Source organism: Akebia trifoliata, chromosome 8 (genome assembly GCF_017979445.1).
Source record: "Akebia trifoliata isolate Shusen 1 chromosome 8, ASM1797944v1, whole genome shotgun sequence".
Taxonomy (NCBI): domain Eukaryota; kingdom Viridiplantae; phylum Streptophyta; class Magnoliopsida; order Ranunculales; family Lardizabalaceae; genus Akebia; species Akebia trifoliata.
Window position 1 is genome coordinate 7,155,459 of NC_141382.1, and position 19,281 is coordinate 7,174,739.

Sequence of the window (19,281 nt, forward strand, 5' to 3'; positions counted from 1 at the left end):
TCCTTTTTTACCTTTTTCAATTTCTTTAATGTCGGTCTACATATCCAACGGTGGAGAATGCTCCATCTTCAACCAATTCAAGTACCTTGAAACCGTCCAAAACTACTCTCTCTCTCTCTCTCTCTGTTTGAACAAATTAGTGGCACATAGTTGGCTCCGTCAATATAGAAAACCTAATATATAATTTATTCGAAAGGAAATTTTAATTTGGTAATTGGTTTGTTTTTCGATTTTGTTCTCTCATTTTCTAATAATCATGAAATATATTATATTAACTTGTACCATACACTCATTGAATTGAAAATCTCAAACCTAAATTTTTTCATCATTGATTTCAAAATTAAGTCATTAACTCTTTGAGATGATTAATATTATCAAATCAATGATTGTTGTCCAGTAATTATCTTTTTCAACACGTAAGGAACACGTGCAAGAGTGAATAACACGTGCTATACGCACGAGCATCCGCTAGTTGAATGCATATATCGAATTGTTATGGGATTTTCTTAGTAAAATTAAGGTAGGCATGATTTTCAGTTAAATTTCCTATTTTGATCCTAAGAATCCCTCTGATTCCATTCTAATTTTCATATGATATTTACTTAACAAAATTTTAAATTCACACATATATTGAAAATTAGGGTTTGGATTTTCTATTGGGTCACAATCAAAGTCCCTTGGTTAGTTAGGTGGAAGTGATTAAATTCACACATATATTGAAACCTAAGGTTAGGGTTTTCTATTGAGTCAGAATCAAAATCCCTTGGTTAGTTAGGTGGAAGTGATTGGTTTGGTAGAAGTGATAAGGACACCTCAAAGTATAGATCAAAGGGATAAGACGCATGTAGCGTAGGTAGGGCACTCTTTATTTTGACTCTATATGTTTCATAAACATTGTTTTTTAATTTGAGCACTAAGAGGAGAAATCACTCTTATTGGTTAATTAGAGAATGATGGACCATCATATCCAACTAAGGTTCCTTTGAAATCAAGAAGTGTGGTAGTTACACCTATTCTAGCTTTTTCAAGAACTTGTAAAAGAGGGGAAGTTCATTTAAGCATATAAATAATCATTTATATAATAGATGAGATCTTGGGATCAAAGTGATTTTAGGGTCAGGTTAGGAGATAAGTTAGGTTCTTATAGTGTGGACCCATGCAAGTACAATCATCAATGATACACAAACATTTTCTTTTATATAATGTGGCCAATAACATATGTTTAACATCTTTTCTTGTTAAAAGATTAATCTGAATTTTTGTACACTACGATGTCATTGACCAAGAATGTCATGATTTTTTCCATCATTCGCATCAAAAGCATCGATCAAAGATTGGGAGTCAACTAAACCAATCGTCTCCCACTATTCAATTATGTCTGGAGCTAAATCTTCTGGCATTATATTTATTTTCACTATCTCAATCTACATTCTTTTGGAAAATCTTCTTATTGTTATTTTTTTTAATTAAATTTTATAGGATGTGAATTTTCTTTGCAAAAATTTGTGAATTTTCAAGGATTGGATTACATAGCAATCCATATGTCATAATCATGATTGTGTCATTGTTTAAGGTAGTTCTATCATTTGGATATGTAAAGTTACAACCATTCTTAAAATGGTTTGGCTTTAATAAATATAACCACATCGTAAGTGCTCCAACCAAATACATTTGGTTATCATCACGATTGAACTTCATAAGTCGTCCTCATCTCACATAAAACTTTACAATTGAAATCTTCATCTTCGAGACCAAGAGTTGCTCTGAACCTTACAAGACATCAAACTTTAGTTCTTTTTTATTTGTATATCATCTCTACTTTGTAATGTGTATGTAATAGATAAAAACAATAGAAAAATCAGGCAAATGGTAAGAATTGATTTAGATTTTGATTAAAACCGTAATGTACAACATTTGAATGCTTAAAAACGTTAACAAATGTTTCTAGACAATGTTGATTGCAAAAACTCATAGATAATGCACTAAATCTAAAAGAAATTGTTTTTTTTTGTTTACTTGTCGACCGAAATGTCAACATGTGTTAAGCCATGTCGACAAAACACATCTCACATGCATTAAACCATGTCAAATGTGTCTTATCAACATATATTTTGTACCTAAAAACTTTGTGTCGACAAGACACATCTTACAACATAAATCACAAGGTGCCATTTGACACACCAAGTAGGCTGATTGTACCCACTTTAAGTGAAAAATATATTAAAAAATAAAATGTACATTTTTAACCTTTTGTGTTTACTCATTGCACCCACCGATATAAACAAAAAACTTAGTTTTTCTTCTCTCTTTATCTTTATTCATATTAATTTCCTTTTGAGTTTTGTAAGAAGTTGAATCAATGAAAATTAGGTTTTAGATTTTTTTTTTTAAAGTTATTTTATTTCTTTGAAATTTCTTTTATTATTTCGCATTTAATCACCAAGGGAGATGAAAAAATCACTATTAAAATATCTAAATCGATGATTTTGGATTGAAGAACTCGAATGTTTTTTGACAGATTATATTTAGTAGGTTTAGACCAAACTTGTTTTAGTAAATTATGTAGGTACCTACCAAATATTACAAAATAGATTCGATAGGTACCCATCGAACAAAACTTTTTATTGATCATTACAAAATCGATTCAGTAGGTGCCGACAGAACATTACAAAACAAATTCAGTAAGTACTTATCGAATGACTTCGATTCTATTGGAGGTGTAAGAGTAAAAAAACAAGTAAGACTAAAGCTTAAAACCCTCATTGAACTTTTCTGGATGTGAAGAAGAAGAAGAAATGACTGTGAGAGAGAGAGAGAGAGAGAGAAGAAATAGATTTGATAGGCTAAATTAAGTGTGTGTATTGAAACATTTTGTCTTTAAGGTGGGTATTGTGAGTAAGTGCGCACAATGAGACATTTAGGTATGTGCAAGTAGGGTCACCCATCTATAAATGTATGGAAAGATACAAGTTTTATCTAGGATTGACAATGGATCGGTTCGGTACCGAATCAGTACCATACCACTATTGATCTGAAATATTTGTCATATGATCCAAATCTAATAGGATCAATGAATCTTCGATCTAAAATCAATCCAAATAGGATTTCCCTTTATCCAAACGAATTTAATCTGATTCATACATCACAAACTCTATTTAAAAAAATGGGGAGAGGATGAACGAAACAACGGAGTTGGAAATCATAGAAGATTTGTGCGTGATTGCAAGAGATGTTCATGCCTTCGCCTAAGCTTGTGAGATCAATATCTACTATTAATTTCTTCTTGTTGTGACTTAGAATGATTGAATAGGTTTGCATGTAGTGATTGAAATCTTCGCCTTGAAGCTTCGCGAACGACTTCAATGTCATTGTCATTGTGCTTTCCATCATGTTTGATGTATTTTGAAGAAGAAGAAGAAGAAAAGCTCCCGATTGTATTAATGGAGAGAGAGAGAGAGATTTTATGGGGTAAATATTGTTGGGTCCAGCACAATGGGTTAGAGAGGAGGTATTTTTTATTTTTTTTAAAAGAGAAAAGAGTGATTAAAATTCTCTCTTCATTAATGGGATGTATGAGGTGATAGGAGTGACTTTTTTTATTTTATTTTAAGAATAACAATGAATGCACGTGGTTGGGTACGCAGCTGATGTGAAAAGGGCACAGAGCCTCACATCTTTTTCCTATGTATCATGATGAAAAAGATTTATAATTCTGTGCCCTTGCCATGTCAGCTATCCAATCACATGCATACATCACCACTCTTTTCTTTTTGTAAACAGAGAAAGTGGTTAAGCATTCTCTCTCATCTAATGTGATAAATCACATCACACTTTTCACAAGCATTTGAATTGCCGTCACCAACCGAGGTTTGCCTTTATTATATAGATGTATAATTGGATCGGATTTTAATCAGATCCAAACATTTTTTTTTTCAGATCAGATAACAGATAAAAATCGGATCATTGCCAACCCTAGTTTTATTTACAACTTTTGAACTATCCTATTCATTGTAATTATGATAATTTAATAGAGTTATTTTCCTTTATAGACTGAATTCTTGGGAATCATTCATTCAAGGTAAAATAAATGAAATAAAATCAATGAGAAACCTAAAAATAGAATGAGATTTTAATAATAAATAATTTTCATAACAGTAATCCATCGAAATAATGATTTTTAAAACCTTTTGAACCCTAAAATCAACCGGATATAGAAGAATTGAGAGGAATTCTCTTCATCTTCTCAAAAGGAGCGAACAAAAGTTTAAGATTTTCAATTTCAGGTGGGAAGTTGTATCGGTGGGTGCAAGTCCTAAGATTAATGGAACCCATTTGTTATTTTATGTTTTTTTTTTTAAGTGGTTGAACATATCTCAAAGAGTGGGTGCAAATATGCTCACCCTTTTAGATATAAGCAGGGATGATTTATGTATAAACACTAACCATGCACAAGATTTACACGATCTCATTCCTTCTTAGTTATTCGTCGCTGTTTTCTTGACCACTGTCATTGGGGAATAAAAATTCGACAACATGGTCTTCCAAATAGGAAAAAAGAACGTATTAATAGCTAGAAATACAACAATGAATGACGTAGATCCAACAATCCTTAATTGTTGATCCATATTCCTATTATAGAGTCATAACAATGAAGAACACTGTCATATTTCAATTGATTCGTTCATAATAGCAAGAGAGAATCATTATAAGAGTAGTTTGAAAAAATTCCGATGCTCGAGTCAGCATTCTTGAATACCTGCGGAGTAATGTTCTGTTAATAACTAGAAGTCTTCATCCAGTTTGAAGACATAATTTCCTCCTCCATCTTGTAGACTGGACATCACTGATGCCTTCTGATAATCACCTACTCTCCTCTCGAAAAAATTCGCTTTTCCTCTGCTCAATCAAAACAACCAATCAAGATTAAGTGATAAAATACATTTAAAAAAAAAAAACAAGAACTAGAACAACATATATGTGGCCCAACAAAGAGAATATTTTCACAAATCAAACACTAGGCCAGTTCTTAAATGGGGCCTAGCCCAGAAGTTTTATTGGGTTTGCTTAATAGAAGTCTAAAACCAGAACAATTGTGGATATTTGCTGAATACTCACTGCAAGGAAATGAACTCCATCCAATCAAAAGGGTTTTCCACACTATACTTCTTCTCGTACCCTAAAGAAACCTGAAAATTTTAAAAGTACTCTTAAGCCAATAATCTAACCGAAAAAATTGCCAAATCTAAAGCTAAACCAATGGAAATGGCTTTACCAGAAGGCGATCTGCTACAAACTTGATGTACTGACTCATGAGAGCTGAGTTCATGCCGATCAGCGCGCATGGAAGGGCATCACAAACAAATTGAGTCTCAATCAGAACAGCTTCGTGCACAATCTGATGCACCCTTTGCCAGTTTAATTTCTTCTTTAACATGCTGTTAGAAGATATAATTACATTGTTACAATATCGTTACAGTGTTGTGTGCTTCTTACCAATGGAAGCTAGGACTGGATTAAACCCATTATCAAAACAAGAGATCGGGCATGCTGTATTTAGCCATAGCTTTGACCTATATTACTTGGTTCGTTGGTTCGCTCGGTTCAAATTTGGGTTCAAGTTTTGTCACTCTAAAATGAACCCGGTTCATAGGGGTAGGAAGAGATAATCCGTTTCGCAGTTCGCTTTTATTCCCTAGATTGGTTCGCTTGTGCATATATATAATTCAAGTATACGAGTTATAAGTTCAATTACACTACTAAAAAAAATTAAGTTAAATAGAAACAAATTAATATAGTAATCCAAATTCTAATATAAACAATGAAAAAATATATAATAAATGGGTTTGATTCACCAAACCAATTAAAATATTGTTTGGTTCACCGAACAAAATTGTTCCGTTCATCGAACCAAATTGTCCAGTTCGCCAAACCCAATCAAAATTCGTTGGGTTTGTGGTTCGCTTGATCTTACGAACCCAGTACGAACGTACCACAAACTGGTTCGGTTCATACTAGTCCGTGGTTCGGACTAACACCAACGAATTGTGTAACATAGGGTTCAACCCCAAGCAGCAAATATAAAATCTAAACCACCCAACCTGTATAAAAGACAAGCGAAGTCGCAATGAAGGCCTTCGTCTCTTGATATAAGTTCATTTGAGAAGGTCAAGCCCGGCATAAGCCCCCGCTTTTTAAGCCAGAAAATGGCACAGAAACTGAGAAATAAAACAGGAAAGTACGTAAATTTACCAATTTGAAGAATTAAGAGAGATGACTGTCAAGAGACAGAGAGGCCTACCTTCCTGAGAAAAATATTCCTTCAACACATGAAAAGGCGACGAGTCTCTCAGCAAATGAAGTTGAGCTGCAAATTAGCAGTAAGTGTACATTAAGAAATCATTGGAAAGGATTTTTGACAGTCAACCAAAAAGTTGTCAAGGGGACTAAATCCATTGCAAGGATATTGGTAGATCCCTCAGTAGGAGCAAAGGAACAACAAATGGACTGTAGTGCAATATTATTGACTAGAATAACCACCAACGGATGCACAGCACACAAAGGCACAAACCACACTTGCACAAAATTAGGAGTTTACAGAAGGACTACTAACTTACATTGGTATCAGCAGACCAATAAGACTCTTTTTGTGTGAATTGTGATCAATCAGAATCCTATTCACCTCTTTATAATAACTTTAACTGAATATTTAACTAGTTACACTTAATAAAAAACGAAAATTTAATAGTGGGCTTGGAGATGGTGTATAATTGAACTTCATGGTTTGTGCAAATTATCAAGCCGATTCAATGGAAAAACCTGACAAATTTTTTTTGCTTTTTTCTTCCTCTTTCAATATAGGTACATTACCTACTAATCCAAAAAAGAATAAAAACAAGAAAACAAGAGAGAGAGAGAGAGAGGACCAAGAAAGACATCCATGATTGCTCAAAATATAATATATGCTCGGCATCAGGGGTACAATTTATCAAAGCTTTCTATAACTGAATCATCAAGAATAGAAGATTATTACTATGAGAACGAATATATATATATATATATATATATATATATATATATATTGGTGTACCTTTGAATCCAATCCAAGGCCCACTTGGCCTTCTCAGCGACACAAGCAATGTTTTCGACAGCATTGAACAATCTGTGCTTCTCCTTTGAATCCTTGATGTATGTCTCCAAGAGTAAACTGTACATCTCTGTGAAGAGACCCAAAAAATATCTAAATTCAGACTGCTAGAAAATTCCCTAATAAAGTAAAAGAAATCCTACAAAATTCATTTACGAAGCTCTACCAGAATGAATATTTTCCATAGCGATTTGAAATCCATAAAATGCTCGGGCCTACAGAGGATAAAAGTTCTTAATGTTACTTGTGGATAAGAATGTAAGAAGAAACTAAGTTATCCCAAGGAAATGTATTCTATTAATCTATTGTGTCCGTGTTACAAAGAGGTCATGAATGAGATAGCAACTCTCCAACAATAGCATCATCCAGTTTTATACCATATATTTCAAAAAATATATATCGAAACAAAAACCCATTAGAGAAAAATTGCACCAGTTTATACCCCTCTTGCTTGTGCATCCCTCCAACAACTTAACTATTCAAAATTGAATATGTGAAGCTCATAAGGCATCGATAATCTGATAAATTTGGGGGTCCAACTCAAAACCAATTGGCAATGAGAGGAGAGGCCCAAGAGCTGATAAGGAGAGAGGGCAAGGCAATGAGTGTCTGATGCAGGACTAAACTCAACATTAAGTTTAGTCATTGAGACTATAAAACTTCTTTAACAAAGAGAATCCGTCTAGACGAAATTGTGAGAAAAGATGAAGGGTTTAAGGAAATGACCTCTGGAATTTGCACATCTTTTAGAAACCTTTCAGCCAAATTCTCCAAAACAATACCATCAGATGCGGCGAAAAATGCCAGGATATGGCTTATGAAGTGCTTTTCGGAATCAGACAGAGCTTCCCACTGTTGAACATCATTGGAGAGATCGACCTCCTCTGCTGCATACCCATTACCATGTTAACAAAACTACAATTGTAAAAGTGAAAAAAGAAGTTAAGTTCCAAGAAAATAACTGAATCGAAGAAAAAGCAAAGGAGAAAAATTATAAAAGGAAATTGGATGATCCAATCATCAACCACACCACATAAATTTTTTTCTTTAAAAAAACTGGTCCGACTTGACAAACTCATAAGTGGCATCAAAGAAGAAAGAAATTTCATGAATAATGGGTAGAAAATTTAATAAAGAACTTATCCAAAAAAAAGTGAATAAAGCTTAAAATCCAAGGAGAAATGTATAATATTTCAAGATTCAAAAGATAATAACAGAGAATTCTGAGGATATATTTATCTCAATTCTCAAACACCACCTTGAAATTGGAAAACTAACAGTAAAATGAAAGACTTGTTTTCAAGAGAAAGATTCAAATTTTACATTAGTTGATAAAATTAACCCAATTCCAAAAACAACATTTTTTTTTTTTTTTGCAGCATCGGCAGAGATTTTTAATTTCAAAACTAAAATTTAAGATCTCCTTTCAATTATGGAACAACACGTAGGTCGATTTCCAATGGAACAGTTGCATAATTCGAGGAAGAATTTAAAATATAAATAACATTCTACAACAAAATAGAGAATGAAAAATAAATTTCACCAGTCACCACCATCATTTGTTGGGCCAAAAAAAAACCCCAAAGATTAAGAAAGAAAATTCAAAGAAACGAAATACAGAGAACCGAATTCCTAACGTGAATATTAAGCGAGGAAGAATTGACGATTAAAAAACAAAATACTTCCAAAAAAAAGAAAAAAAACAAGTATTGAGTAAAGAATGAATCCAACAAAATATCCAATAGAAAATTGAGGAAAATAATAGAGAAAAAAGAAAAAGAAAATCAAGAATTCAAAAAATACCCAAAACAGAGAGAGGGAGAGAGAGAGAGAGATGGGTACCAGTCCAAAAGCTGGCTTGAGCCTTCTTGTACATCTCCCAAACCTGCTTGTATCTTACAGGAAACATACAAAATCTCTGTGACGACTCCATCAATATTGTTTCTTCCTCACCTTCACCTCCATTTTCATCTCTCAGAGAACCCATCTCTTCTTCTCTCTCACTCTCTCTAGAAACCCTGCCAAAACCCCGACAGTTTTTGTTCATATCTTTTTGTCTCTTCGACTCATCTTCTGTTTCGTAAGGCCAGATTCTTAAATCGTCGGATATATCTACGACTTTTTTTTTGTATCCGACAACGTTGGAAACTGAGTATCCAACGAACTGATGAGGATTGTGAGAGAAATCCCTAGAAAATGCCTTCAAATCTCATCCATTGGTTGGACAGAGGAATTTCCATCTGTCCTATGAGAGTTGAGTAGAACGTGTCACATAATAACTAAGTCACGTGTCATTTAACATGTCCACGGAGATCGAAATAGCCACAAAATATTATGGGTAATTATAAAAGCAGACTAATTAATAAAGGCAACCAACACCATAGTTAAATTATTTTATCTTATACAGTTCTTGGGTTTGTTTTGATGGGATTGAAAGTTTTGGAATGGACTGATTTTTGATGAGGGTGATTTTCTCATCATAGATATCATCTTCACCAAAAATCAGTTCATTCAAAAATTTATAACTCATATAAGACAATAATTCAGTTAAGTGTGGGTTGTCCTTGTGCTTTTATAATTACCCAAATATTATTTGGAAGTGATTACTTGCGTGTCATAGAACCTGTTGCAATTTGCAACCCTTCATTTTTAAAAATCCCCTTTACACCTCATGTGGATGATTACACTTAAAAAATTACAATATTACCTTCTTTTTTTTTCAAGATGATCAGGTTTTACGGGGATTCCTTGCCAACAAATTAAAAAAATCTTATAAGGCCAAGCAAGCTACAATCTTAAGTGGGACACCCCCCTTATCTTAGTTAAGAATAGTGCAAAGGAGTAACTTTATCTTGGACAATGGACTATATCTAAGCCAATGCACCTATCATTCCCAACCATCCAAGTTAGATAATCCATAGTTTTATTAGTTTCCATGAAGACAAGGGAGAAGGAGAAAGCTTCAAAGTGGGGTAGCAAGTTCTTGATGTCGATCGAAGGTGCTCAATTTCCCATGGAGGAGCAACAATACCACAAAAGATATAAATGGCTACCTTGGAATCAACTTAGCATGTGATTTTCTTGCATCATTGCACCACTAGCTTTAAGAGAATTTGCAGCTTGGCAAGTTATAACCCACAGCTCTATTAGCTTTAAAAATTTTATATAAAAAAAAAAAAAAAATAGAATTCTTCTCTTTTCCTTTTAAAAAAAAAAAAAAAAACCAAAATAAAAAGAGAGAAGGCTAAGATGAGAGTAAGGGGGAGAGAGGGTTGTGAAAAGAATGAGAGACGTGAGTAAGATATATGAAATAGAAGATGGGAGAGAGTAAAAAAAAAGAGGCGGTTGAGATGAGAGTGAGAAAGAGAGAAGAGAAAGGATGGTTTGAGATAGAGAGAAAGATGACAGAATAAAAATGGAGAGAGACGATCTAAGAGAATGCAAAGATGTGTGTGTGTGTGTGTGTGTGTGTGAGAGAGACTCTATTGCCATACCAATTTTTGCATGCTAAGAGAGCACCCAAATTGAGATGGAATATACCAAAGAATGAGCACACATAGTGCTCTTAGGCGGTGTTTGTTTGTATTATTTTTCAACACTTATTGCTGGAAAAAAAAAATTCAGCGCTTTTTGTCAAAATAACGTGTTTATTTACTCTATATTTTCAACGCTTATTGTTGAAAATAAGTGAAAAAATTCAGCACTATTTTGATGCTGAAAAAAAATACTAAAGCAGTAAGCACTTCATTTTTTTTAGCACGGACAAGTATGCCCTTATACTTAAAAAGATATTACCTCTTATATCCCATGGATAAGTATATAAGCACCCCACAAATTAATAAACCTACACCATGGCCAAATTGTTGTCTTATATAGGTTAAAAGTTTTAGAATGAGTTGATTTTTGGTGATGATGATTTCTACAATGAGATCATCATCACCAAAAATTAGCCCATCCTGAAACTTCTAACCCCTTCAAAAAAAGTTCAAGAAGTGTAAATCGTCCAATTTTTTTTTTTTTTTTTTTTAAAACTAGTTTTGACATGGTTAGAAGTTTCGGGATGAACTATTTTTGGTGAGTATGATCTCTATACCATATAGATCATCCTCACCAAAAATTGGTTCATTCAAAAAACTTTAACCCATATAAGGCAAAAAAAAAAAAAAAAAAAATTAGCTATGGTGTGGGTTGCCCTTATGAATTCGTGGGGTGCTTTTATATTAACGCATCCTTCATTTTCATCAAAAATTATTCATCTCAAATTAAGTTCTTTTTATGTTGATTTTCAATTTTGATGACTTGTATGACATTATTGTTTTTAATTTGAAATTTGCGAGCTCTTAGAAATAAAAATTATTATTTATAAATTGAAAATTTTAGTATTACTTATTATTTAAAAATGAATTGTATTTTAATTTTATAAGAAATAATATATTTTATTATTTTTAATAAGAAATGGGCATTTAAAACATGCAAACAATGTATAACATGATTGTAAAAGTAAAAAAGACAATTTATTAATTTTAGCAATGTGTAACAAACATGATTCTTCATATAAACAAACAATTTTTTCAGTACTTAAATTCAGCGCTTATAAGTTTCAGCACTTAATGCTATTCAGCATTTATTTTTTTCAGTTTAACAAACAACACCTTAGTAAAAATGAGGGATTTTAAACAAAAAAAAAAAAAGGGTCAAGATGAGATTTAAAATGATGAATTAAAAATAATTTATCATGTTGGTCCAAGAGTTTGAAAATGATAGATTTTTAGAATAAAATATAAAGATTTTTGACAAGAAGTCGAGGAAGAGCACATTTAGGTCTTTTTATATTAATTTATAAGAAAATACCAATGTCAATGGGGGCATGTGCATGTCATCAGTTTTCAAATATAGGGATATCTCAAGTATTCATCAAAAGTGGAGGGTTATGTCTAAATCGGCCATTTTTTTTTCTTTTATCAGGGTTACTTTGAAAAGAAATTTACACACACTCACCCATAGAAAATGATTTCCTTGTTTGGGCAAAATAAAATTTATCATATATATATATTTTCTTACGTACACTCAAGAATATTTATCTAATTGATCTTCTACAAATGTTTTTCTTGTCTAGATTGAAAATATTATGTCATAGTGTTTCTCATGATTATCCAAGGAAAATATTTAACCAAGTGACTTGATCAATTGATTTCTTGTTATATCAAGAAAATTCTTATGAAAACAAACACCCTAACGAGGGAAAAAAAGAGAGAAGAAATGAAACGGGAAAGAAGCAACATAGGGCAAGCGAACCTGCAAACAAATGACAAAATCATCTAGTTAACGAATTAATATAATTACGAGTAATGTACTTAAACCTAATTATAAGGTGGAAACATGACTGGTATTAAAAGGAGTTTTCTAAATGCTCCACTTTACAAAGGCAAAAGAGAAGCACTAGAACCCCTTTATATCTCTCAACTTTAATCCATATTTTGTAATTTATTAATAATAGTGTTTCATTCCCTTGCTTTTATATCTTCTATAATGTAAGGAACCCAAACCCATTGTACATCCTTACCTTATTTTAGATATGGCCTTTGTGCATTTTTTATTAGAAACTTAAACAAGTCTCTATATGTCTAGCTAGGCTGTCTATGTGCTTGCCAACTATAAGATTGGTTGATCTATAGTTATTTAATTTGCATTTTGATTTTATTATGAAGTTATTTGTAATTCTATTAATTTTGAGAGCTACTATTAGCACACCAATTACTATATAAATCACCAAAGAATTGCACTGTTGGTATGTCGTTAGTAAAAATTGGTGTGGTAATTGCAACTCTCTAAATTTTCTAAGTAATACATTTTGAATATATATAGATCATCATCACCAAAAATCAGTCCATTCCAAAACTATTAACCCATGTTTTGAAAAATGTTTTGCCAAAATGTTTGGTGCTGAACATTTCCCTATATGTATAGAGAGAGCAATTCAGCAACCCTAAAGCTTGCCAAACATTGTAACGTTGGAATGAGCTGATTTTTTGTGAGGATGATCTCTACGGTGAAGAGATCATCATCTCCAAAAATCAGCTCATTTTGAAAGTTCTAACCTAGTTTACAAATTGAAGAATCGTGGATCGTCCAAATTTTGTAAATCACTTTTGATGGGGTTAGACGTTTTGGAATATGCTGATTTTTGGTGAGCATGATCTCCTCATCATAGAGATCATTCTCACTAAAAATCAGCTCATTCCAACACTTCTAACCCGTTTTTGAAAAATGTTTGGCAAATTTTAGGGCTACTGAACCGCTCCCATATAATCAAATATGGGAAATGTTCAGCACCAAACATTTTGGTAAAACATTTTTCAAAACATGGGTAAGAAGTTTTGGAATGGGCTCATTTTTGATGAAGATGATCTCTACGGTGAGGAGATCATCATCACCAAAAAATCAGCCCATTCCAAAACTTCTAATCCCATTAAAAATGGTTTACAAAAAATGGACGGTCCACGATTTTTCAACTTGTAAACATGGGGCTAGAAGTTTTGGAATGGGCTGATTTTTGGTGAGGATGATCTCCTCACCGTAGAGATCATCCTCACCAAAAATCAGCCTATTCCAAAACTTCTAACCTATGTAGGACAAAAATGGTTGGCTAAAATGTTGGCCAAAATGTTTGGTGCTGAACGGGACCCATCAAATATTTATGTCACTTAAGAATTTTTAGATCTCGACCGGTAGATTGAACGTGATCTAACGGTCTGGATGAATAGGGCCCTCGTTTGCTCCCTAATGTTAACTGGCGAGCACCATTTGTACATAATATTTCGATGCAAGATTTCAATTCTTTCCTGCTCAACAATGGTTTTACGTAAATGAGAGAGATTAGGCTGTAGGGAAGTCGATTAGTGGAATTGGGCTTGGTTTGGGTCCAGTGTTATTCAGGTCTTAAAGTTTTGACCCAAGTTCAGTCTGCAGAATATTTGGGCCGGGCTATATAAGATCAACTATGTCCAAGTCCAACCTGACCCTCAAGTATTTTGGCCCATTTACATGACTGATTGGTCCAAAAATTTCCTTATATACTATACATATAACTATAATATATTAGAAATAAAATTAGAGTTACTATTGCTGCACTAACTTTTAGTAATGCCACACCAATTCTTATATAAAATTAGAGAGTTATTATTGCCACACCAACTTTTACTAATGCCTCACCAATGTGACGTTAGTAAAAATTGGTGTGGCAATAGCAACTCTCTAAAATTATAGTATAAGGTATCTGGCTGGGTCGGGTCCATATTGTAGCCCTATACTAAATGGACCGAGTAACATTACCCGATCCGGTCCACAACAAGCCGAACGACCCATTGACAACCCTACTAATTTGGTTCCTAATAGCAGAGATAACGTTGTTTGCAGTGAAGGATGTTATTCAATTTATAGCTTTTGTTGATTTTCCTGCTCTCAACATTGACTCCTTTCGCGGCGCTTGTGATAATTAAATATTAACTACTTAATTTACTAAATTAATTTATGATAAACAAGTCTTTTAGTAATGAAGACAGTTCATACTAATAATAATAATAATAAAGTCCAAGTCATTTAATCAATGGTATCAACATCACTTCATCGACGACGAGACAATGAAAATGAAATTAATTAGTGCTTAAATCAATCGCCACACCTAACAACACATCAAGACAAACAAATAATACACAAATTATCGAAATTCACTTAAGAGTCACACAATTCACCATATAAATGAAACAATAAGAAAAGAAAAAAAAAAATCACCATTAATTAGGATAGATATCTACTTGGGCTAACATGCCCTAATTCGCCTAATAATTGAACGATAGTCAACATTTTGTTCAAATCCCATAATAATCACATAAAAAGTACTAAACAAAATGGCTTTGCTTACTCTTATATGAAATTCATCTAAGATTTTTTTTTATAATTATTATTACAGGAAAATTAAACTTAAAAAACCCACGATCTCAAAGTTGCATTTCGATATATGAACCACCCAACTTTTGGGTCCACAAACCCATCTTTATGCTCGGGCGGAGCCAGAATTTTGCTCATGTTGGGGCAACCAAGAGTAGAAAAAAAATTGTGGAGACAATTAAGAGTGAAAAAAAATTGTGGAGACAATTAAGAGTGAAAAAAAATTGTTGTGGGGGCAATTAAGTGTGGAAATTAAATTTGTCGGGGGCAGTAGTGGCAAATTTCTTTATCTACAGTTAAAATTTGTCGTAATAGCACATTAATTCATAGAATTTGAAAACTCTTGTGGGGGCAAGTGCCCCCACAGCCCCCACTTTAAATCCGCATGTCTTTATATGTATGTCCATGGTAGAGAATCTTACTTTCATTTATGGAATGAGTCGTGTTGGAGTGACCATCTCGATGAAAAACATCTATGGTTCCTATCCACTTTCACGTCATGAAGTACAAAATGAGGTTTCAGCTTGAGGTCACTTCAGCATTATTCTTATGGAATAGTTTAATTTCTAGCTTTTGATGATGCTTCCACAACCAACATAGAAAAGATTTATTGATCCAACGAGTTGTCCTAAGATCTCAACCATTGGTGACTCTTTGGATTTGTGTATGATGAATCTCAGCCATTTAATTAAGTGTTGCAAAGATGATTGACCTCTATGATTAAGTTCTTAAAAATTTTGACAAAAAAAAAGTTTATATGAAAAAAAAGAATAATAAATTTGACCAACGAGTTTCACCGACATATAAAATGTGTCATGTCATGCGTCGTCTGTGGTCCTTCTCTTTCTTTTCCTTTCGTTGAGTTGAGACTTGAAAGGTCGAGCCTTCGCCTCTGTTGGCCACTAATATGTGTCAAGGTGGGCTCCTAACCCTATCTTTTCAAAATGACATTTTAATAGTTATTAGTGATAGCTTAATAGATTGGGAGATATATACATGTGTGGGTTGGGATCCGTTGACTTCTAAGAATGACTCATGAATTAAACACATGATTACAATCCTTTAAATAAAAATCTAATGGTTGAGGTCTATCAATATCTTGATAACACAAATCTCGGAGATACTTATCCCGATAATAGATCTCAATCATTGGATTTTACATTTATAAGGTTGAGATCATGTTTTTTTTCATGAGTCATTCTTAAGAGTCAAGCAATCCTAATCCTATATATATAAGCTGGGATAATCCTAATTTTAAATTTTTTAATTACACTAATAATTTTTATTTTTATTTATTTATTTGTTTTCATATCTTCAATTTTAGACACTTTTCCTATGTTTTTAGTTATTTTTCAATATATTTCAAAGTTCCACTTCATAACTTGTTTCTTTATTCTTTATCGAGTCCGACTTTAAAGCTGCTAGCCCACTTCAAATTTTGAAGGAACCTCTTTGTTATAAGACAAGTGGCGTTTTGAATTTATTTCATACCCCTACATTTTTGTTAAAATTTAAAACACCTCCTAAAAATGACACTTGTAATTAAATGGAGATGGTTCCTTCAACTTCAAAGTTTTTTCCTTCTTTATCAGTTATGTTGTACTTGGTATTTTTGAACAAGATGTCAATTGGTGTGGTTAAATCAATCTTTAGTGAGAGATCCAAGAAAAATGCAAGATCCCAGAAAAAAGGAATAGTTATTGATGTTCAGTATATAAATGTGAATGATCATATGCGACGTGGATAATAACATAGTTTTGATAAAGATGTTCGACCAACTTCAAAAGATTGGTTACTTTTTCTTTCTTGATTCTTGGGAACCTCTATTGCTACACCAAACTTTTCCTATGCGTCAACTTTTACGGCACTCCAACTTACACTCAATTTATTAAGAAGTTCAATAAGTCTATATGGAGAAAAATAGATGGAAAAAAGACATTAGAGATCTCTCTCCTTATCATTGTGCCTTTCTCTCTCTCTCTCTCTCTCTCATTGGTGGCTAGGAACACATGCCATGGTAGTGGCGATCGTGGTGGTGCCAGATGGCGATGACAACGCATTCTTTCTTTTCTTATTTATCTATGCTTTATTCTTTTCTTCTTCCTTTTTCTTTTTCTTTCTGCTCGAGACCTTCTTCTCTCCCTTTCATTTTCTTAGTGCTTTCTGTTCTTTCTTTCTTTTTTTTCTCTCTTTATTTCTCTTTCTTTACTCTTTCCCTCTTCGCTCACTTTTTCCTCTACATTCTTAAATTTAATTTAATTAATTTTATTATTAGGGCAATATAAGAAAATGTTGTCGGGGAAGTAAAAGTTCTTTTTCTTCCTCTTTTAATATTAGTATCTAAATTCCACTGTACGTATTCATATATTTATTAAAGTAGAATATGGTCGTTCTAACATATATCCTTCGTGATGAAATTTACTCTTTTGTTTGATCTAAGCGCCCACAAAATTTCATCTCACACATATGTTTGAATATATGTTGTGAATTCCAATTACTACAATATCTTCTTATCACATAATACACTACTTGATGAAGTCAGATATAACTTGCAATAAGAAAATATTAGTTTTGAGTAATTCAAATTATTTCGTCTTACATAGGGTTTATTCTTATTCAAGGAATGTACTCTCTCTTTCTCTCTCCCTCTCTGTCTCTTTGAATAATAAGAAATGGATGTACAATGCCTTTGGATGGCCATTTAATCCTATGATTAGTGTCTGCAATAGTGAAAACTTTGTATGGCAATGTAAGTTTTTGTTTGTTCTTTATTTTCTTGATGTAATTGCTTCGCATTTTAGGGTATTTTTCCTATCGTTCCTCATAATTAACATCTTTTATTATTTTAATAGATTTTTTCTTGGGAAACTTCGAACTTACTAGGATCCTTTCCTACTAAGTATAAAATATGCCATGGGCTAATGTCCAGGTTGAAGATTACTATTATTGGTCCACTAGTTAATGGCACTTGATACAAGGATTAGGTTGGCCTAGCTAATGTGCCACAAAATCCATTTGGTGTGATATTTGAATCAAATACAAGCATAAGTAATTTTGAATTCAAAAAATATACCATTTCTTAATTTGATTTGAAATCAAAGCAAAACTATAAATCAATATTCAAATTTGAAAAACTTATCAAATATCATATAATATCTAATTTTGGGACAACTAAAGACAATAGGTTTCTGAGAAGAAAAGTTAGGGGGCTTTACTGAAGATGACGGGTTGAAGACAAGCTTGAAGAGGTTAAATAAATTTGTGAAGTTGAAGACAATGGATTTTTTCTAAGGGGTGGAGGAATAAATGATTTCTATCATGTAGTTGAAGATGAGAGTGGTGGAGGCGTAGGCAGGAAGTAGAGGGAAACTTTTTTAGTCCAATCGAGAGACCTGAGAGTTTAGTGAAGACAACTTTATCTTTAGATCCCTTATAATCTAAGATATCATCGTTTTCATGGGGGTTGACTGAACGGTAAACCTAGCAATAGATTGCTCTCTTTGGTTATGTGTTCAAAACTTGTTGGACTCTTGACTTAACTTGTTACACATTGGAAAATTTTCGTGGGATTGGGGCGTGGGATTGTAGGGACTAGTCCCATCCCAAAAGGTTGTAGAGAATACCATGTGATATATATCTATATATATATATATATATGTATTAAACAAGGTTTCAAGAAGAGAAGACAAAGAAAAGTTGTTAGATAAAGGAAAAAAGATTTACTTGGGAAACTTTTTAACAAAGAAACTGTTGATTTTCCACATGGTTCTTAAACCCCAGGTGGAGTGGAGAGCTGAGAGGAGAAATGAGAAATCTTTTAAAGTTTTGAGAGAGAAAAAATCACTTCTTTTTTGTATATCAATACATGAATCCGAATAAAAATAATATTTGAATATAAAATATTTTATCAATTCGAAATTTGCATATAATATCTGATTATTTAATTATGAATTTGAATTTTTGACTATCCATTTATACTCTTTTACATTTTTGGTGTCTATTGTTTTACATGTCTGCATTTTTAAAAAAAAAATTTTATTAAATTTTTTAAAATTTGTAATTTTCGTCATTCCAGTTGAGTTTCGAAGATCCCATTTCGACGAAAAGGATTTCAGAATGAAGTGGTCATTTTCAAGCACTTTGACAATGCATGTAAAAAATCTAAGATTTTTCAATTTTCTTTTTAAAAC

General features: G+C 32.7%; 1 protein-coding gene across 2 annotated transcripts; it reads right to left on the reverse strand.

Annotated features, from left to right (window-relative positions):
• Positions 1-4,589: 4,589 nt before the first annotated feature.
• Positions 4,590-9,213, reverse strand: LOC147395820 (ribonucleoside-diphosphate reductase small chain A-like). 2 transcript variants are annotated; one of them, XM_086451814.1, is made up of 9 exons: positions 8,987-9,213; positions 7,871-8,028; positions 7,311-7,359; positions 7,088-7,214; positions 6,299-6,364; positions 6,099-6,215; positions 5,273-5,435; positions 5,116-5,186; positions 4,590-4,896 (listed from the first exon to the last, which is right to left on the reverse strand). In XM_086451814.1, exons 1-9 carry the CDS (start codon positions 9,189-9,191, stop codon positions 4,782-4,784), a joined length of 1,071 nt encoding a protein of 356 aa, XP_086307940.1. In that variant the 5' UTR covers positions 9,192-9,213; the 3' UTR covers positions 4,590-4,781. The 2 variants fall into 2 exon arrangements, with proteins under 2 accessions (XP_086307940.1, XP_086307939.1); XM_086451813.1 differs by having other exon boundaries at positions 7,871-8,031; positions 8,987-9,210.
• Between the last annotated feature and the right edge of the window lie 10,068 nt (positions 9,214-19,281).

Excerpts from the sequence above, each read along its gene's own strand:
- LOC147395820 (XM_086451813.1), bottom strand. The coding sequence starts at position 9,191 with ATGAACAAAAACTGTCGGGGTTTTGGCAGGGTTTCTAGAGAGAGTGAG. Across the intron at positions 8,032-8,986 it reads TCAAGCCAGCTTTTGGACTG|CAGAGGAGGTCGATCTCTCC; the intron begins GTACCCATCTCT and ends ATGGGTATGCAG. Across the intron at positions 6,365-7,087 it reads GCCTTGGATTGGATTCAAAG|CTCAACTTCATTTGCTGAGA; the intron begins GTACACCAATAT and ends GCTAATTTGCAG.